Consider the following 22,232-nt stretch of genomic DNA (forward strand, 5'->3'; position numbering starts at 1 on the left):
CTTACAGTAGCCAGTCAAGATACTGATCCACAAAGTTATTTAGGTTGGTTGTCTTCTTCCCTATCCCTTCAGTGTGGGAAATATACAGAAATATTAACAAATATTTGCACAGATAGTGCAGTGGTTAGTGTTTGTATTCCATTTTGAGTTCCCCACATCCTGGTTGGTTTTAATTGTTTATTTTTGTGTATGTGAACCATAACTGTGGTTTTAAGAGAACTATACCAAAAAAGATACACTCAGAGCAGTGCTACTCCCCCCTCATTTCTACTGTCTTGTTCCCATTCCCCATTTCTTTCCGTCATTTCCCCACCTACTCCCTACAGGTAACCAACCTTTTTTTTTGTTTCTAGTTTACCCTCTCTGTATTCCCTTTGCACAAATGAGCAGATACAGATGTATTTTATTTTATCCCCTTCTTTCTTACACAAGTGTAGTGTAGTGTAGATACTCTTTGGCATTTTGCTTTCTCCACTTACAGAATGCCCTGGAAAACACTGCATATCAGCTCATAGATATCTTTCTAATTCACTTTTACAGCTGCCTTGTTGTTTATTGTGTGATGTACTATAGTGTATTTAACCACTCTCCTATACACGGACATTTAGGTTGTTTTCAGTAATTTGCAATAACAATGCTGCAGTGAATAACTACACACACACACACACACACACACACACACACATTTTTTTTAATCGTTAACATTTATTTATTTTTGAGAGACAGAGGAGTAGGAGAGGGGCAGAGAGAGAGGGAGACACAGAATCCGAAGCAGCTCCAGACTCTGATCTGTCAGCACAGAGCCCGACGTGGAGCTCAAACTCAAATCGTGAGATCATGACCTGAGCCAAAGCTGGACGCTCAACCAACTGAGCCACCCAGGCACCTCACACATATATATTTTTGTATAGAGGTGTCTCTTCAGAGTGGTAGATTCTTAGAGGAGTGAGATTACTGGCTTGGAAGGAAAATGTATACATAGGTTTGTTAGGTATTTGCCAATAATTTTGTTAGCTATTTCTTAGGTATTTCCTTCTATTGATTTCTAATTTTAGTCCATTGTGATCAGAAAACATACTTTGTATGATTTCAATCCTTTTAAATTTATTGGACATTTTTAATGGTCTGGGATATAGTCTATCCTGGAGAATATTTCATGTGCACTTGAGAAATATGTGTAATTCTGCTATTGTTGTATGAAGTGTTCTGTAGATGTCTAGTGGGGTCTGTGATGTCTGTATAGTTATAGTTATTCAAGTCTTCTACTTTACTTTTGATCTTCTGCTTAGTTGCTCTATCCAGGATTGAAAAGGGGATGTTGAAATCTCCAGCTATTATTATTATTTTTATTTTTTTAAGAGATTTTTGCAGTGTTTTACACCCTTGGAAGTATTGCTGCATTGAGCCTTCATCACAGAGCCCGACACGGGGCTTGAACTCACAAGCCGTGAGATCACGACCTGAGCCAAAGTCGGACACCTAACTGACTGAGCCACCCAGGTGCCACAAAATCTCCAGCTATTATTGTGGAATTGTCTATTTCTCTCTAATTGGCTTCATGAATTTTTGGGGCTCTATTTTTAGTTGCAAAAATTTTTATATTTATATGCCCTCTTGCTGGTTTGATTCTTTGATCATTATAAAATATCCTGGGGCGCGGGGGGCGCCTGAGTGCCTCAGTCGATTAAGCATCTGACTCTTGATTTTGGCTCAGGTCACAATCCCAGTGTTGTCGGATTGAGCCCCACGTCCGGCCCTATGCTGGGCATGGAGCCTACTTAATATTCTCTCTCTCCCTCTCCCTTTACCCATCTCCCACTTGCACGAGCGCTCTCTCTCAAATTAAAAAAGAAAAAAAAAATTTTTTTAAATCCTTTGTCTCTGGTAACAGTTTTTGTCTAAATTCTGTTTTGTTTGATAGTAGTATAGCCACTCCAGGTTTCTTTTTGTTACTGTTTGCATGGCTCATCTTTTTTCATCCTTTATTTTCAACCTATTTGTGTCTTAGAATACAAAATGTATCTCTTGGGGCCCCCCGGGTGGGTCAGTTGGTTAAGAGTCAGGTCACGATCTCACAGTTCATGAGTTCAACCCTGCATTAGGCTCTGTGCTGACTGCTGAGAGCCTGGAGCGTGCTTCGAATTCTGTGTCTCCCTTTCTCTCTGCCCCTCCCCTACTTTGTTCTGTCTGTCTGTCTGTCTGTCTGTCTCTCTCTCTCTCTCTCTCTCAAAAATAAACATTAAAAAAAAATTTAAAAATGTATCTCTTGTGGACAGCATCTAATTGGATTGTGTTTTTATTCATTCTGCCAATCTCTTTTTGATGTTAATGTTTACATAGCTGTGGATAAGGTAGGATTTTTCTGTGCCATTTTGTTATTTGTTTTCTATCTGTCTAGTCTTTTTTGTTCTTCTATTCTTCCATTATTGATTTTTCTTGTATGTTAAATATTTTTGAGTGTACTATTTTCATTCCCTTGTCATTTCTTTTACTATATTTTTTTACTTAGTTCCTTAGTGATTGCCTTAGGGATTGCAATTAACATCTTAACTTATAACAATCTAGTTCATGTTAATTCCATCTTAATTTTAATGCTTAATATTGCTTCTATATAGCTCCATCTACCTCTTCCTTTGTGGTGTTATCATCATACAAATGTCATTTTATGTATGTGTGCAGGTCATGTTGGAGCAGATTTGAACCCACCAGCATGAGTTCAGTGGAGGTTTCCACTTTGTCTCTTCTTCTCATCTCCTCTTTCCCCCTTAAACAATTTCACCCTCATATTAAATCTCTGTCCACCTCTTTTATTTCTATAGACACTTTCAGTCTCTCATATCTGAAGAAAAGACATATCCACACTGAGCAAATAGTGCCATCAGATATAAATAATTTTCTCTTTAGAATTGTAGGATCTCTGTGTTGCATGGGACCTCAAGAAGATAATTGAGTCAGATGGTTCCTAATTCTGGTTTTGCATTAGAATTTCTTAGTTTGGGAGGCTTTTTAATTTATTAATGCATGCTGCCTGGGGTTCATTTAAGAACTTCTGATAAGACTCTCACTCTATTCTTTTCATTCTTGTTATGCTGTGTCCTAAGAAGTGAGAAGAAATTGGAGCAAATGACTGTAACTTCTAGATTATGTTGAGTAAATGTCCTTAGTCCTGAGTGATATCATTGGTCTTCAGCTTATAATTTTAGGAAAGTACAAAAGCATTAAAGCATAAGAAATAAACATATATATATATATATATGTATTTTTTTTTTATTTTTTTTAACGTTTATTTATTTCTGAGACAGAGAGAGACAAAGCATGAACGGGGGAGTGTCAGAGAGAGGGAGACACAGAATCTGAAACGGGCTCCAGGCTCTGAGCTGTCAGCACAGAGCCCGATGCGGGGCTCGAACTCACGGACCATGAGATCATGACCTGAGCTGAAGTCGGCCGCTTAACCGACTGAGCCACCCAGGCGCCCCAGAAATAAACATATATTAACATAAGCATGTATTTCCTCATCCTTTCTCAGTCTTGTGTGTATGTGTGTGTGTGTGTGTGTGTGTGTGTGTGTGTGTGTGTGTGTTTCCCTAGCACCCTAACTGTATGTTTTATATAAGGATCTATACAGTTTGTTCTAGTAGAATCTTCACTGTGGAATTATGTGAAACTCTCTAAGCCTCGGTTCCTTTGTCATTAAAATGGGGGTATACTTCTTAAGTTTATCGTGAGATAGAGAAGGTAGTGCTTGTAGAGTATTTATTTAGAAACCTTACTGTGACCAGGTATTACTCCAAGTATTGTGCTCAATATGTTTTCTTTGTTTTTTTGTTTTATTTATTTATTCATTTTTTAAAATATAATTTATTGTCAAATTGGCTTCCAAAAAATATGGAAAGCTTCGTGAATTTGTGTGTCATCCTTGCACAGGGGCTAATCTCCTCTGCATCATTCCAATTTTAGTTTATGTGCTGCCGAAGTGAGCACTCAATACGTATTCTTTGAATAGTAGTCTCTCTTTTATGTTATGGTTGTTAATTTCTCAAACCAGATCCTGGTGTATTGAAAGCCACATCACTCACATGACACATTCAGCTCGGTAATGACCAGAGAGCCCTCAGGTTATAAATAGAGCTGTCCTTGAGGTATCTATCCCCTTGTTTAGATTTCTGTGGTCATTTGCTCACAATCTATATGAGAACAGAGGGACCCCGAGGCATAAGTCATGTAGTTTTGGGATGAGAACACAGAATAGTTGATATTTTTAACATATTCTTATTAACCAAGAGAAGTGTTTGCCAGGCATATTTTCTACTGAGAATCATTTATCGAAGAAGCAAAATCTCAAGGAGTTTGATCCTCTAACCATTGGTTTCCTCCAGTTCCAGCATTTTCTTCTACAGGGAGTAATACTTGAAGTGGCAGCCATTATGTTCCCGTTGATCATCTGGTGATTCAGCAAGTTCTGTAATTCTTCATGGTAAAGTTCAGGAGTTTTCCTGCAAAGGAAATACCTGCTTAGAGAAATCAAATTTGGGAAAATGAAGAGAAAAAGTACCACATTAATAACTACACCCATAGTCCTATAGGAGGAATGCTAAACAATTATTCTGTGAATGAAGGCAGACTAGAGACCTTCTAATTTCACTGGAGAACAAAAGCACAGAGTGGAAGTGGGAAGAGATGAGGAGAGCTAAGGATGCAGGTGCCTATGTGAGTCTTTGGACCCCAGGAGAGCCATGGGGCAGAAAGATGGAGGGTAGAGGAGGAGGAAGTTGGAGTGGAGCAGAGTCGAAGTCAGAGGCACATGGGGTGCCATGGGCAGCATAGAAAGCGGTGTTAAAGAACAGGGTCTGGAGACTGACTAGCCAGGTTCAGGACTCAGTCCTTCCCGTTCCTAGCTGTGTATCCTTGGGCAAGTCACATCCCTCTGTGGACCTCTCCATTTTTCATTATGAAACATAGCTAATAGCAATACCTTCCTCATGGCGGGGGTTGTAGAAACACAGGGGAGTAGATATAGGCAAAGCATGTGACACAGTGCAGGGTACATGGTTGGCAATCAATCAGTGATCATTGTTGCTCTTCCTGTCAAGAATATTGTTATTTTTTTTTTGTGATCCTGTCAAAAACAGTTTCCATTGTGCTTTGGGAAAGAGCTGTGGGGAGGGGCCACTATTCATTCATTTATTTGTTTCCTCTCTTTCTCCCCACACTGTAGCCAATGATTTTAATGAGTTCAGTGTATCTCTTTTTGTTTATGTGTTTGTATAAAATATATATTATTTGTGTTATTTTTAGTTTATGTAATGGTATGGTGTTACTTGTATTATTCCTTCTCTTGCTTTTTCTCTCAGTGCACTATTTTGAGATCTACTCATACTTCTAAATGTATATCTGATTTATTCTGAAAATTGCATGTAACTTCATGAAGTCACCTTCCACAGTGTACCAGTTGATTTCTAGACTAGTCTCACCCAGGCTGCCCCCAAACCTGCCACCATGATTTCTCTCTAGTGGAACTAGAGAACTTTCGGGTTATAGGCCTTCCCCAAGTAATATGTCTGGTGGTCTATATACATCAGTTGAGCCTTGTCAACTTGTCACTGAGATTATATTAAAAGATATTGTCATAGAGTTATTACAAAAGCATGTAATCATTTTACCTGTCTTACCTTCAACCTTCTTCATATTTTGTTCCAAGATGATTTTCTTCAGTTCTATTTCTCTCTTTTTTTTAAAGTCTCTCTTATTTATTTTGAGAGACATAGATAGCAAGCAGGGGAGGGACAGAGAGAGAGGGAGACAGAATTGCAAGTAGGCTCTAGGCCGTCAGCACAGAGCCTGATGCAGGGCTCAAACTCATGAACCATGAGATCATGACCTGAACTGAAACCAAGAGTCGGACGCTTAACTGACTGAGCCACCTGGGTGCCCCTCTCCAGTCTTATTTCTATGACTCATAATTCTACAATGATCTCTATGGCATCAGCCGAGTTCTTGCTTTGGCCTTATGACTCTAAGGTCAAAGACACAATATCTAGACCAGAGCTAAGCAAGACCTGGTCCATTCGTTGCAGAATAACTTTTAATGTTCCAATTAATGTCTTTTGTCAATATCCCAGAAATTGGGCATGACAGGGAACAGAAAGGATGGACTGGATGTTCTTTACTACTGAGTTATTAGGCTAAAATACTTTTATTTCCCCAGCAGGTATTATTTTTGAGATGGCTGGGAAAATTTGAACATGAAGTACATATTGGAAGATGATAGGGAACTAATTAGGTGTGATAACAGAATTATGGGCATGTAAGGAAATGTCCACACTTCTGAGAGTGAAATGACATGATGTCCAAGCCATGTGTTAATATACGTAAGCAAAGAAAGAAGAAATAATGAAGGAAATGTGGCAAACACTTTGTACTTGGTTAGATTGATGTAATAGGCATATGATATTTACTGTTGTATCTAGTTTATGCTTGAAAGTTTTTATAACAAAACATTTAAAACTCTCTACAACATATCAGTATATCTGATTTATTCCTAAAAGTGAAGAATAAAAGTGACTTTACTTACACAAGGTCCATCATACAGTTTAGTTATGTTTAGCCCTTCATGTCTGAAAGAATTATATTTTGAAATGATCATTTTTTACTTTATGGCACATTATACATTATGACTAAATTTTATTTGATAATCTTTAGCTAAATTTGAGAAGGAAAAACACTCTGCTTATAGTGAATTCTTATGTAACAAATATTTTATTTTATTTCTTTTTTTTTTTTAAGATTTAATTTTGGGGATCCTGGGTGTCTCGGTTGTTTAAGCGTCAACTCTTGATTTCAGTTCAGGTCATGATCTCACAGTTCGTGGGATCGAGCTCTGTGTTGGGCTCTGCACTGAGAGCACAAAAGCCTGCTTGGGATTCTCTCTCTGTCTGCCCCTCCCCCTGCTCATTCTTTTTATTTCTCTCTCTCAAAAATAAACAAACATTTTTTAAAAATTCTAAAATAAGGGGTGCCTGGGTGGCTCAGTCGGTTGGGCGGCTGACTTTGGCTCAGGTCATGATCTCACGGTCCGTGGGTTTGAGCCCCGCGTCAGGCTTTGTGCTGACAGCTCAGAGCCTGGAGCCTGTTTCAGATTCTGTGTCTCCCTCTCCTTGACCCTCCCCTGTTCATGCTCTGTCTCTGTCTCAAAAATAAATAAACGTTAAAAAAATTAAAAAATTTAAAAAAATAAAAAAATTTAAAAAAAATTCTAAAATAAGATTTTATTTTTAAGTAATATCCATACCTGACTTAGGGCTTGAATTCACAATCCCAAGATTAAGAGTCACATGCTCCACCGACTGAGCCAGCCAGGCACCCCTGTAACAAGTATTTTAGAATACCTGTTGTTATAGATGTTTGTTTGTCAAAGATACTGGATGTACAAAACATACTTAGCATTAAATCAAATATAGAAAATTCAAAATCATCTTGAATATTTAAGTAGAAATACAGGGTATCATAAAGAGAATGTACAATAAAATTAAGGTATGAATTTGATGAAAGTTAAGGCATTATTACTGACCTTACATAAATAAAAAATGATTTTTAAGGAATACTATAAACAAGTGTCAACAAATTAGATAGCCTGGATGAAATGGACAAATTCCTAGAAACACAAATTACCTACACTGACTCAAGAAAGAGAAAATCTCAAGATCTTTATCAAGTAAAGAGCTTGAATCAGCAATGAAAAAAACCTCTTAACAAAGAAAAGTTCAAGACCAAATATCTTCATTAGTGAATACTACCAAACATTTAAGAGAGAATGCCAGTTCTTTTCAAATTCTTCCAGATAATAGAAGAGGAAAAAATACTTTCTAATCATTCTATGAAGCCAGAATTACCGTGATAGCAAAGATAAAGACATCACACACACACACACACACACACACACACACACACACACACACACAAGACTATAGGGGTGCCTCGGTGGCTCAGTTGGTTAAGTGTCCAACTTCAGCTCAGGTCATGATCTCACAGTTTGGGAGTTCGAACCCCAAGTTGGGCTCTGTGCTGACAGCTCAGAGCCTGGAGCCTGCTCTGGATTCTGTGTCTCCCTCTCTCTGCCCCTTCCCCGTTCATGTTCTGTCTCTCTCTCAAAAATAAACATTCAGGGGGCGCCTGGGTGGCTCAGTTGGTTAAGCGGCCGACTTCGGCTCAGGTCATGATCTCACGGTCCGTGAGTTCGAGCCCCGCGTCGGGCTCTGTGCTGACAGCTCAGAGCCTGGAGCCTGTTTCAGATTCTGTGTCTCCCTCTCTCTGACCCTCCCCTGTTCATGCTCTATCTCTGTCTGTCTCAAAAATAAATAAACGTTAAAAAAAAAAATTTTTTTTTAAATAAATAAACATTCAAAAAAAATTAAAAAGACTATAGGCCAATATCCATTATGAATATAAATGCAAAAATTCTCAACTAAATACTAGTAAACTGAATCCAACAGCATATTACAAGAATTACACACTATGACCAAGCAAGATTTATCCCAAGAGTGCAGTGTGGTTCAACCTAAAAATATCAACCATATCTATGCAATAACATCACTTAATAGAACGAAGGAGGTAAAAAGGACCTGTTTTTCTCAATTGACATTTAACAAAACCCTCATAGTATTTGGGAAAATTCAACACTTTTTCATAATAAAAACACTCAGAAAAAGAAAGACTAGAAGGGAACTTCCTCAACATGATAAAGAACATTTATGAAAACCCCACAACAGATATCATACTCAACGGTGAAAGACTGGAAGGTCTCTTTCATTATTTTAAAAAAATTTTTTTAATGTTTATTTATTAAAAAAAATTTTAATGTTTATTTTTGAGAGGGAGAGAGACAGAGCATGAGTGGGGGAGGGACAGAGAAAGGGAGGGAGACACAGAATCCAAAGCAGGTTCCAGGCTCTGAGCTGTCAGCACAGAGCCCGAATTGGGGCTCGAGCCCACAAACTGCAAGATCATGACCTGAGATGAAGTCAGATGCTTAACCAACTGAACCACCCAGGTACCCTTGAAAGATCTCTTTTTAAGATCAGGAACAAGACAAGGATACCTACTTTTACCACTGATATTCAACATTATGCTAAAAGTTCTAGCCAGAGCTTTAGGCAAGAAAGAGAAATTAAAGGCATCCAAAATTTTATTTGTCAGTTTTACCTCAATAAAGCTGTGGTAGGTAGAGTGACCCAAATTGGAAAGAAGAAGTAAAACTATCTCTGTTTGAAGAGGACATGATTCTACATATAGAAAATCCCAAAAAATTCATATAAAAACTACTAAAGCTAATAATTAGATTGTTTCAGGGTACAGACCAACACATGAAAGTGAGTTGTGTTTCTATACAGCATCAGTGAACAATCTGAAAATAAAATTAATAAAACAATTCCATTTACAGTAGCATCCAAAAAAATAAAATACCTCTGAATAAATTTAGCCCAGTAGGTGAAAAACTTGTACACCACAAACTACAAAACATTTCTGAAAGAAAATGTCCTAATAAATGGAAGCCTCCCCCATGCTCATGGGTTGGAAGACTGAATATTGTCAAAATGTCCATATACCCAAAGCAATCTACAAAGTCTATGTACCAATGGCTTTTTTTTTCCTTTGCAAAAATGGAAATGGGATCTCAGATCTATAGTAGTATTAAAAAACAACAGCTCTGTATCATAGTGAAAACCAGCAGCCCGGCAGCACCTAGAGGGGACAAGATGGTTTGGGAACTCCTTCAGAGTACCATTACCAAAGAATTGTCATTCCTTGACCTGTCTGATGGTTCTCTAGAAGACCCACTTGGAGAGCTGTTTTTGTTTGACCTAACTCAGAGATACCCCAGTGTGAACAGCCTTTTCCCCTGGGAGCATTTGTTGAAAACAATCAGAGGCAGTGTTTCAGTATCATGGATGTCTTATGGTGGATAGCAGTTGGAGGAAAACAATAAGCCAACCAAAAGCTTAAAAGTAAAGGCGGAGGAATGAGATATCCATAGGAGGTTTTGAAAAGCACTAAGAAATTCCTGGGAATCTAGAAGACCATGAACATGTGTAGGGCTATGTGCATGATCAGGAAAGACCCCAGAAGGCCTTAAGCTCTCACCTCTGGCTAATCTTGAAGCTCTCCAAAAGCAGGAAGCGAAGGCTAAGTGTTGAAGACATTCCTCAGCACATACAATGTTTTTGTTGGCAAAAACTGGGAGATTTATTGGTTCCAACCATTTGAGGAAAATTTTGTCTAATCCCTATGAGACCACTAAGATAATTGAGTAGGACTTGTCAGTGACCACACATGACAAAGAAGGCAGACTTCACAGAATTATTCCAGAAACCATTAAACTAATAAATAGCAGCAGCAACAACAAACAGCAATAGCAACGAACCTTGGAGAATGGAGAGAATCTGATTTCCAGTGTTGCCACAACATATTATTTAAAATCACAAAAAATTGTGATGTATGCAAAGAAACAAGGAAGTATGGCCCATACACAGGATAAAAAGCAATCAATAGAAACAGTCAGGAAGCCCAGATATTAGACTTATGAGACAATGATTTTAAATTATTTTTTTTAATTTTTTTTCAACGTTTTTTATTTATTTTTGGGACAGAGAGAGACAGAGCATGAACGGGGGAGGGGCAGAGAGAGAGGGAGACACAGAATCGGAAACAGGCTCCAGGCTCCGAGCCATCAGCCCAGAGCCTGACGCGGGGCTCGAACTCACGGACCGCGAGATCGTGACCTGGCTGAAGTCGGACGCTTAACCGACTGCGCCACCCAGGCGCCCCTTAAATTATTTTTTTAATGTTTTATTTATTTTTGAGAGAGAAAGCATGAGTGGGGGATGGGCAGAGAGAAGGAGACAGAGGATCGGAAGTGGGCTCTGTGTCAACAGCAGCCAGCCCCATGCAGGGTTTGATCTGAGCCACCTAGGTGCCCTTTAAATTAGTTATTTTAAATATACTTAAAGAACTAAAGAAAACTATGTCCAAAGAACTAAAGGAAAGTATGAGAATAATGTCTCATCAAATAGAGAATATCAATAAAGCAATAGAAATATATTTCATAAACAACCCGAATAGAAATTATTGAAGTGACAAATATAATTATCTGATCGCTTCTTGGCCTTTTGGCTAAGGTCAAGTGTAAAAATGTAATTATCTGAAATGAAAAATTCACTGAAGAGGATCAACATCAGATTTGAGCAGGCAGAAGAGTAAGTGAACTTGAAGATAGGTCAATTAATATTGTCCAGTCTGAGGAAAAGAAAGAAAAAGTAATGAAAAATGAGCAGAGTGGGTCAAAGTACTTCAGATAGCAAGTAAAAGAAAAAGCCAGTTCAAATTTGGGGGGAAAAAATGAACAGAGGTACAAAGAAATGGAGGCCTCCAACAAGTGTATCAACATATTGGAGTCCCAGAAAGAGAGGAGAGGAGAGGACAGAAAACATATTTGAAGGGGCACCTGGATGGCTCAGTTAAGTGTCTGACTCTTTAAAAAAAAATTTTTTTTAATGTTTATTTTTGAGAGAGAGAGAGAGAGAGAGTGAGGAAGGGGCACAGAGAGAGGAGACACAGAATCTGAAACAGACTCCAGGCTCGAGCCCAACTGTCAGCTGTCAGCACAGAGCCCAACGCGGGGCTTGAACTCAGGAACCGTGAGATCATAACCTGATTTGAAGTCAGATGCTTAACCAACTGAGCCACTCAGGTGCCTCTTAAGTGTCTGACTCTTGATTTCAGCTCAGGTCATGATCTCATAGTCATGACATTGAGCCCTGCACCGGGCTCTGCCACTGAGAGGCTGCTTAGGATTCTCTCTCTCCCTCTCTTTCTCCCTGCCCACCCCCCTCTCTCTCAAAAGTAAATAAACTAAAAATAAATAAATTAAATTAAATTAAATTAAAAAAAACATTTGAAGAAATAAGGGCTGAAACTTTCTAACTTTGATTAAAAATTTGATTAAAAAGGCATTAATAGGGGGTGCCTGGGTGGCTCAGTCGGTTGAGCATCCGACTTCGGCTCAGGTCATGATCTCACGGTTCATGAGTTCAAGCCCCGCGTCGGGCTCTGTGCTGACAGCTCGGAGACTGGAGCCTGCTTCGGATTCTATGTCTCCCTCTCTCTCTGCTCCTCCACTGCTCATGCTCATGCTCTGTCTCTGTCTCTCTCCCTCAAAAATAAATAAAACATTAAAAATAATAAATAAATAAATAAATAAATAAATAAATAAATAGGCATTAATATACACATCCAAAAAGTTCAATAAACTCAAAATAGGATAAACTCAAAGAGATCCACATATGGACAAATCATTATCAAACTGTGGAAAGATGAGACAAAGAGGGAATCTTGAAAGAGGCAGTAGAGAAATGAATTATCACATACTCTGATCCTCTGTAGGATTAACACCTGATTTCTCATCAGAAACCATGGCCAGAAGACAGTAAGATGATATAAAGTGCTGAAAGAAAGTGACTGTCAACTGAGTCTATAACCAGCAAACAGTATTGTCTTCAGAAATAAAGGTGTGTGTCTGACTCTTGATTTTGGCTCAGGTCACGGTGCCATGTCGGACTGAGCCCCACGTCAAGCTCTGCACTGAGTGTGCAGCCTGCTTAAGATCTCTCCCTCTGCCCCTCTCCCCCGCTCACACTCTGTTTCTCTCTCTGAAAGAAAGAAGAAAGAAAGAGAGAGAGAGAAAGAAAGAAAGGAGGGAGGGAGGGAGGAAGGAAGGAAGGAAGGAAGGAAGGAAGGAAGGAAGGAAGGAAGGAAAGGAAGGAAGGAAGAAGAGATTAAAACATTGCCAGATTAACAAAAATTCGGAGAATCTGTTGCTTCAAAATACTAAAGACAGTACTTTAGACTGAAGTGAAAGGACACTAGACAGAAACTCAAATCCACATGAAGAAACAAAGAGAACCAATAAAGGTAACTACATAGGAAAATAGAAAAGATAGTATAAATGTATTTTTTCTCTGTAAACTTTTTTCTCCTGAGTTAAAAGACAACTAACTAAAGCAATAATTACAAATCTACGTTGATGGGCATACATGTATAGAAGTATAATTTGCATGATAATAATACGCAAAGAAGGGTGAATAAGCATGGGGCTATATAGGAGCAAAATTTTTAAAATACTTTCATAATTAATGTATCAATCCAAACTAGATTATAGTAAATTACTTTTAATTCCCATTTTAACTACTAAGAAAATATTTCAAAAAATATAGTCAGTGTGAATTCTCTGGAAGCCGTCTCTCCAGTATCTCTTGGTTTTAGCATCCTATGAGTCTATGATGGTCTAAGTTCCCCAGATTGTGCATTCTGATTGTCAGATGTCTATACCGGTGATTGAGGCTGATGCCAAAGTTGTTTGCCTCACCAAGTGTTTTATGGGTTCTAGTGTAAATTTTGATATTTATGCAGCAAGGCATGCAAGAAAGTCTAATCCTGCCCAGCTCAACATCTGTTATTGTGACCAAGATTATTATTTCTTCTTTTAAGAAGACAAGAGGAAACAGAAAGACATAAGTTTTTTCTACTCTCATGTCTTTGCTTTTCTCTCTCTTAAAGTATTGGACTTAATCTCTAAATTTTAGTTACCCAGGGGTGTAGCTTTTCTCCTTAAAGGAGAAAGCAGATATTGGGAAATCCTCCTCCCACCTCTGTAAGGCAGCCTCCTTGATAAAAACTTTGGTGCCTCACTATTATTCCTCTCAGACCAAAGAATTGGGCGTTTCATGTGGTTGTCTCCCAAATCTTCTAACATATGATGGGGCCAAAGACTAAACCACATAGCTAAAGCATGAAAGGTAAAAGAAAATTGGAAGCTAAAGAAAGTTATTTGAGAGAATAATATCCATTCAAAGATCAATAAGCCATCAGCTGGGAAGATTCTACACCCAGCCCACTCCTCCTCTTCTTCATCAGCATTTGTTCTTTGGCCTGAGGGGGCTTGAGGGTAACCCTCATCTGTGATCACATGATCTGAATCCTGTGGCTACTTGCTACTGAGAACTTTCCACTTGATACTTAGCCAGGCCAGACAGAACACTCTCACCTCAGTGGCTTTCTGTTTCTGCATTGTGTGAATGAGATCCCTTCTGGGAACATAGGGAAGGATGGAAGAAATGGAGGAGTCTCTGGAGGGAAGATCGAACCATTAGGAAGTGTTCTGAGGAGGTTACTCCTATCTTGTCTACCTTCAGCCTCCTGACAGACAGAAGGGAGAAGAGAAATCAAGACTTACAGAATTTTGGAGCAGAGATGGCATTCACCACTGCCACATAACCCGGTCACTGCCACATATGGGTTCACTTGGCTTGATGTAAGAGATAAACCAGCACTTATTTATATTCTCCATGCACTCAACCTAAAGATGAGACACAGATTGCTGCTTCAGATGCTTTACTCCAGGTCCTCTGACCATCATCACTGGTAATGGGGGGAGGGAGACTGAAAAAGGAACGCTAGACCAGGAGTTTAGAGAAGGGTCTTTAGCAACTTCAGTGTTTGGCCCCTGGCACTTAACCAATATTATAATATAATATAATATAATATAATATAATATAATATAATATAATATAATATAAATTATAACTGGCACTTAACCAATAATATAACTATAATAATATAATATAATATAACATAACATAAATTATAATATAACATATGATCTGTGAACTCCCCAGTCTGAGCTAAAAGACTCATCAGGATGAAAATCCCTGCCCTATCAACTACCAAATGTGATTGTTGGATTACAGAAAGGAAAATGTCTTTCAAGGTTAGACTTTTCTTATGAACGTTACTGAGTGACTTACATACGGTGCTTCAGACATTAGTGATGTCAAACTCGCCACAGCAGAGGTAAGATATAGAAGGAAGGGGACAGAGAGAGTACATTGTGGGGCCTTAGTGTGTGGGGTGCAGGATGTACATTTTGGCATATCTTGGCTGAAAAATTGTCCACTGCAGCATAGGACAGACCTGGATTTGAGCCGTGATTTCGTCCATTTAATGGTTCAAAATATTTGCCTTCTATCCCACAAGAGAGTATGAACTGACTGGAATAATGCATGGGAAGAGGGCTCAGGAACATATGAAATGGGCTACACATGGTTGATGACCCAGATTTTATTGTGGTATATTATTCCCATGCCAACCACCTCTGTCCCCACCTCTCAGAAGAAAAATCTGGGGCTATCAAGGAAACTGGCGTGCTGCCCATTCCTGTTCTTGGGAACCAAGGAAGTAGAGCTCACCTTCATCTCTTGTAGGCGAGCCTCTGCACCTGCAGGAAGAGCCTCTGCACCTTCCAAAATTCTGGAAGACAAAAACACATTCAGAAGAGTTGCTCTGTCTTCTGACCTTAGGGGAAAAGCTAGGATGAAGGAGACCCTGGTTGGCACACAGGAAGTATCAGATCCCTAAGAAGGGGCTGGGATTGGGGCACCCAGGTGGCTCAGTTGGTTAAGCATTTGACTCTTGATTTCGGCTCAGGTAATGATCACACAGTTCCATGAGATGAAGCCATGCATCAGGCTTTGCTCTGACAGCATGGAGTCCGCTTGGGATTCTCTCTCTCTCCACTCACCCTCAGAATAAGTAAACTTAAAAAAAAAGAAGAAGAGGCCGGGTTCTTCTGTGATGCATACCGCTCTCTAAAGAAGTGAAGAAATAGGGAACTTGTGACCCCCTCACTCATGTAAAATGGGGATCTTAATTCTGGCCCTGCCCTTTCATAGGTAAATAACAACTTTCATAATCCTTCTCAGTTGTTTTAGAAAACACTCTCTAAATTACAAATTTCCATGAAGCAGTTATATTGAGATATCTTCAAAGCTGCTGACTTTCATTAAGGCTTCCATATATTTTTTCTTTTTTTTAATTGAAGTGTAATTAACATACAATGTTATATTAATTTCAAAAGCTTACATACTCTTGGCCCAAAGTGAACTGTGTGGGTCCACTTACATGTGGATTTTTTTCAATAAGGACAATATTGAAATGTAAATGTATTTTTCCTTGTGATTTTCTTTTTTTAAATGTTTATTTATTTGAGAGAGAGAGAGACATAGCGTGAGCAGGGGAGGGGCAGAGAGAGAGGGAGACACAGAATCCAAAGCAGGCTCCAGGCTCTGAGTTGTCAGCACAGAGCCCCACGCACGGCTTGAACTCATGGACCGTGAGATTATGACCCAAGCCGAAGTCGGAGGCTTAACCAACTGAGCCACCCGGGCGCCTCCATGATTTTCTTAATAACATTTTCTTTTCTCTAACTTACTTTATTGTAAGAATACAGTACACAATACATATAACATACAAAATATATGTTAATCAAGTGTTTACGTTATTGGTAAGGCTTCCAGTCAAAAGTAGGCTTATTAGTAAAGTTTTGGGGAGCCCAAAGTTATACACAGATTTTGACTGTATGAGGGAGTAAGGGTCAGTGTCCCTTACCCTGCATTGTTCAAGGGTCCACTGTATATGTGTATATACTTTATTATATATAATTATATGTTATAATTATCTGATATAACAATCATATTTATATTATCAACTCTATTTATATATAACAGCTTTATTAAGATATGATTTACATACCACAGAATTCACCCATTTGAAATGTACAGTGGTTTTTAGTATATTCACAGAGTTGTGCAACCATTACCACAATCAGTTTGAGATCATTTTCATCACCCCAAAAAGAAACCCTGTACTCGTCAGCAGTCCCTTTTCATTCCTCCCTCCACACCCCCTCCCCTCCCCCACCCCAGACAACCAATAATCTACTTTCTGTCCTTTCTGGACACTTTATATAAATAGAATCATACATGTGTAGTCTTTGTGTCTATCTTCTTTCACTTAGCATGATATTTTAAAGGGTTATCCCTGTTATTGTATGCATCAGTACTTTATTCCTCTTTATAGCTAAATTTAATATTCCATTGGATGTAAATACTATGTTTTACTTATTCATTAATCAACCAATGGACATCTGAATTGTTTTCACTTTTAGACTATTATGAGCAAGGCTGATATGAAAATTTATACACATTTTCTGTGTGGCCATGTGTTTTTATTTCCCTCAGGTATATACCTAAGAGTGGAATCGCTGGGTCATATGGTGACCTTTTGAGAAACTACTGGACTATTTTTCAAAGAAGCCGAACCATTTTACATTTCCAGTGACAGTGTATGAGGATTCCAAGTTTTTCACATTCTTGTCGACCCTTGTTATTTTCTCCCTTTTTTATTATAGCCATCATAGTGGGTACAAAGTGGTATCTCATTGTGGTTTTGATGAATATTTCCCTACTGACCGATGATGTTGAGCATCTTTTCATGTACTTATTAGCCATTTGTTTATCATCTTTGGAGAAATGTCTATTCAGTTACTTTTCTTATTTTTTAAAAATTGGCTTATTTGTCTCTTTATTATCGAGTTGCAAGAGTTCTTTATATATTCTGGATACTAGTTTATTGGCACTTGATCAGTCTTTCCAGCCACTGGTCTGTCACACTGTTGGACCAGGGACCATTTCTGCCTTATAACCAGGATATAGCTCAGTTTCTGGAACAAGCTGAGCATATGGTGTGTAGTTATTGGATATGTATATAAGTGGCGTGTCAACTAATGTCAACAGCTGATGTCAACAGCAGGTCTTTTCCCTGACTCACCACCAACCTCAGTTTCTGAATTTGGCCAAGAAAGAATTCAGAGCCAAAATCTCAAGTAGGCAAGAGTTTAATAGCAGTTAAGGGGAAAGTACACTCTCAGAATGGGAGAGGAAGCAGGCCCAGAGGTCACAATTGCACCAGAATTAGGTTGTTTTTTTTTTTTTTCTTTTTTTGTTTGCATAGGTTATGGGTCATAGTTAGGGAGGCCTCTGACTGAGTCTGAGCTATTTCTGATCCTCTAAGGGACTCCTCCTGCCAGTCCAAAGAGGGCGTTTTTGGCCCTATGAGGTCCTTGTGGGAATTGTCATGTCAGCTATCCTCCACGAGGAGGGTCAAAACCGCAATATTAATGTATTACAACGAAGCTATAGGTTACTGTAGTGCAGTGGTTATAGGGGATAATGCATGCATATCCCCTGGGGTCTTTTTCTAGCTGTTTGTGTTCTGGGGATGATTGGTGGTTTCTTGATTTTTATCTTTGTACTGGTCAGAAAGTCCTGTTTCCTGCTTCAGTATCACTAACTGCCTACTCTATCACTAGGAAACCCATCATAGTAGTAAGGCAATTATCACAAAGACTTTTGTGTTTAGTACAGCAGAGCTATGATAAGATTTGCCCTAAAAAAGACAGCTCTTAAGAAGTAGGATGGTGGGTTAGAGGAAGTCAAGTTGGAGACAAAAGGAACAGTTAAGGAGAATATAAAAATACTTTCAGAGACAATGATGAAAACCTTCATTAAGGAAGAGTCATTTTAGGGGCACCTGGATGGCTCAGTTTAAGCATCTGACTTCGGCTCACGTCATGATCTTGTGGTTGGTGAGTTTGAGCCCTGCATTGGGCTCTGTGCTTTGGATTCTGTGTCTCCCTCGCTCTCTGCCCCTCCCCCACTCACACTCTGTCTCTGTCTCTCAAAAATAAACATTTAAAAAAAATTTTTTAAAGGAAGAGTCATTTTTGTGAGACGGGCATGGATTTATGTGATACATGAAGTGTTTCACCAACGGAACAGGGTTGATATGGGTACAAAGGAGAGAAACAGATTTGAGCGAAAATATAAGGCCACAAAACTAGAGAAGGACAGAGTGATTTTCAAGAAAGATGGATTTTCAAGAGAGATGTTCCTCACAGAGGGTTGGCATAAGACTTAGCCAGAAGGTCACACGGTCTGCTTGCAGGAGGGTCGCTGCCAGTGGGTGGTGTTCTCAGCAGCAGTGGGGATGAGGATTGAGTGAGAGATGGGAAAGTATAAAAATATATCTCAGTTTTTTTAATGCTTATTTATTTATTGAGAGAGAGAATGCCAATCAGGCTCTGTGCTGTCAGCACCCCTATATCTGGATATCTTTAGAGAGGATTACATTTAATAGGGAAGAGGAGGTGTGATATAAGAAGAGATATATGTTTGGTGTGTTCCAGTTCTTGGCACAGAGCTCCAAAAACCCTAGTAATTTCCTGAGAGATGGGGAGAGGAGTGTCTTTTGTTATTCATAATAAGCCCCTTTCCACCATACCTGAGTTTATGCTAATGAGGTGGCTCTTGGAGGAGGAGAATGGGGCTGGTTTCTAGAGGAAAAAACCACAGGATTAGAGAATTGGGACCTTCCGCCCCACCCCTCAACCTCTGGAGAGGAGAGGGGCTGGAGATTGAACTAATCACCAAAGGACAATGATTTAATCATGCCTTTGTGGAATTGTGTAATTTTTTTTAAGTTCGTTTATTTTTAAATTTTTTTTTAATATGTATTTATTTTTGAGAGAGACACACAGAGCATGAGTGGGGGCAGAGAGAGAGGGAGACAAAGAATCCGAAGTAGGCTCCAGGCTCTGAGCTGTCAGCACAGAGCCGGATGTGGGGCTCAAACTCATGGACCGCGAGATCATGACCTGAGCCGAAGTTGGATGCTCAACTGACTGAGCCACCAGGGGCCCCTAAGTTCATTTATTTTGAGAGAGAGAGAGAGAGAGAGAGACAAAGAGAGCAAGTGGGGAAGGGACAAAGAGAGAGGGAGACCAAGGATCCGGAACGGGCTCTGCGCTGACAGCAGAGAGCCCAGTGTGGGACTTGAACTCACAAACTGTGAGATCATGACCTGAGCCGAAGTTGGACACTTAACCATCTGAGACACCCAGGTGCCCCTGTACAAAATTGCTAGACATAAGAGATTCAATATTGAAGCTCTATTTTCCATTCTAAGTAATGAACTCTTGAACTGGGCCAGAAGTGCTAATTGTATTACAAACAGTTGCTCGTAAAATCCAACAGAACAACTGGTATCCAGACAGTAAAACTGTGGATATGACCTTCATCGTGATGGAAAAGTTACCTAATGCATACCAGGAGGAGTTCTGTTCGATAGTACCTATAAAATAACCAACTAGATAGTAATCAAAAGCAGCTCTACCAGTCAGCACTGAATTGAGGTTTTTTTCTTCTCTTATTTATCTAGGATCATGTAGTTACCCTCCTTTCTCATAAAAACCCCTTGTTTTCCCATGTGAGCAGCACATCGTAGCTCTGGAATCTGTTCTTGCCAAATTGCAATTCTGAGACCTCAAATAAAGGTCTTTGGTTTTGTTTTTTTTTTTCGGTTTTGCCTCTTTTTCTCAGTAGACATCTTCATAATGGAACCTCCATAAAAATCCTAAACCAAAGGGTTTGGAGAGAATCCAGGTTGAACACATTGAGGTGCCGGGAGGGTGGTGCCCCCAGAGGACATGGAAGCTCTGTGTCCCTTCCCACCTACCTTGCCCTGTGCCTCTCTTCCATTTGGCTGTTTCTGAGTTCTGCCTTTTATAATAAACCGGAAATAGTAAGTAAAGCACTTTCCTGAGTTCTGTGAGCCATTCTAGCAAATTATTGAACCTAAGAACGGAGTCAGGGGAATTTCTGTGTTATAGCTAGTTGGTTAGAAGTGCTGGAGGCCCAGTCTTGTGATTGCTGTCTGAAGTAGGGGCAGTCTTGTGGGATTGAGTCCTTACCCCATACTGTTGGGATGCATGCCCGGTAGTAGTGTCATAATTGTGTTAAACTGTAAGACACCCGATTGGTGTCCACAGAAAATGGGAGGATTGCTTGGTGTGGAAAACCCACACATTTGGTGTCAGAAGTGTTGGAGTGGAAGGAAAGAGTTTTTTCTTCAGCAGAGGAGGGAAAGGAGTTTTCCCCATAAGATATGAGAGGCATGGAGATTACTTTTCAATTTGTTACAGAGCCTCTTAAGATGTGAGGGGCTTGGGAAAAAAATGTTTTCAGTGAGAGAAAGCACCAATAGAAAGTAAAAAAATTGAAGATAAATGAAAGTTTCAAAGTCCAAATGGAAAAAGGATGTGTTGGGTGTAGAGGCTTGAGCTATGGAAACCTGAGGAAGGCAAAAGGACCCACAGCGACCACCGGAGCTGACACAGGCTCATCACGTGACCTACCTCAAAATAGCCACAGGCCCTAACTGACCAATTACCAGCAGGCGCAATTCCGAAGATTACCAAAAAATGGACATTTCCATTCGTCCCCATACTCCCTCACTCGGCCCTATTACTGTGGCCCCTCAGCACCGCCTCCTGGCAGACAGTTTCTCCCTTGCTGTCCTGCCTGCTGTTCCCTTGCAGTGTATTCAAGAAACTTCGATCTCTTTTGCTCTGCCTTGGGTGAATTCTTTCACCACCCACGTCGCCAGCCCCCACAGATTGGAACGCACCACACTGAGGCGCTCAGAGATTCCCTATCATTAAACATGAACTCTAAAACCAGCCATTGACCAGAAGAATATCTGATTCTATTTCCACAGAGCTACTCAAGTTCTTTTTGGGTTTGAGAAATGTAAATAGACCCTGAAAATGAAAGTTTCTAAGGTTTGAAGACCTGGATAGTAAGTAGGTATTTTGAAAAGTTCAGTGGTCCTGGGTTTGAAAGGTTAGAATTTGACTCCCAGCTTTGATACCAATGACACTGAGGGAAGCCTTTCTTCCTCTGAGTTTCAGTTTCTACATCTGTAACCTAAAGGAATTAGGACTAAATAGGGAGCCTGGGTGGCTCAGTCGGTTAAATGTCCAACTCTGGCTCACTATCTTGCAGTTAGTGAGTTCGAGTCCCACGTCAGGCTCTGTGCTGAAGCTCAGAGCCTGCAGCCTGCTTCGGATCTGTGTCTTCCTCTCTCTGCCCCTCCTCTGCTCATGTTTCTCTCTCTCTCTCTCTCTCTCTCTCTCTCTCTCTCTCTCTCTCAAAAACAAATAAACATTTAAAAAAAGGATTAAATAAAATTGAACAGCCCTTCCACTTTTACCTCTGATTTTCCTATGATCCTGGATTTACCCCAGAAAATTTGGGCAGAGCAAGGATATATAACTCACCAACTGCAAAGACAGCCCACACGGAGACTGCCAGAACAAGGACGGCTTTTGAGAAGTTCCTTCATAGTGGCAGAGAAGCTGTGAAAATATGCAGCCTTTGACGGGAGGGTAGAGAAAGTTCCAGGTGAAGCACAAGTTCTTAGAGCGATCCCTCATTGACCAGGAA

The 22,232-nt window shown here is 39.7% G+C and overlaps 1 protein-coding gene and 1 non-coding gene across 2 annotated transcripts; both read right to left on the bottom strand.

The window, feature by feature from the left end:
• Positions 1-3,882: 3,882 nt before the first annotated feature.
• Positions 3,883-3,984, bottom strand: LOC122236764. The gene has a single exon (XR_006215016.1). It is a non-coding gene; the product is annotated as a U6 spliceosomal RNA (small nuclear RNA).
• A 2,557-nt stretch (positions 3,985-6,541) lies between these two features.
• SPINK8 (serine peptidase inhibitor Kazal type 8 (putative)) lies at positions 6,542-20,718 on the bottom strand. The gene is given in 5 exon segments (XM_042977066.1): positions 6,542-6,617; positions 14,288-14,319; positions 14,321-14,410; positions 15,300-15,360; positions 20,699-20,718. Coding segments are annotated over 5 exon segments (279 nt in total).
• Between the last annotated feature and the right edge of the window lie 1,514 nt (positions 20,719-22,232).

Source organism: Panthera tigris, chromosome A2, assembly GCF_018350195.1.
Source record: "Panthera tigris isolate Pti1 chromosome A2, P.tigris_Pti1_mat1.1, whole genome shotgun sequence".
Taxonomy (NCBI): Eukaryota; Metazoa; Chordata; class Mammalia; order Carnivora; family Felidae; genus Panthera; species Panthera tigris.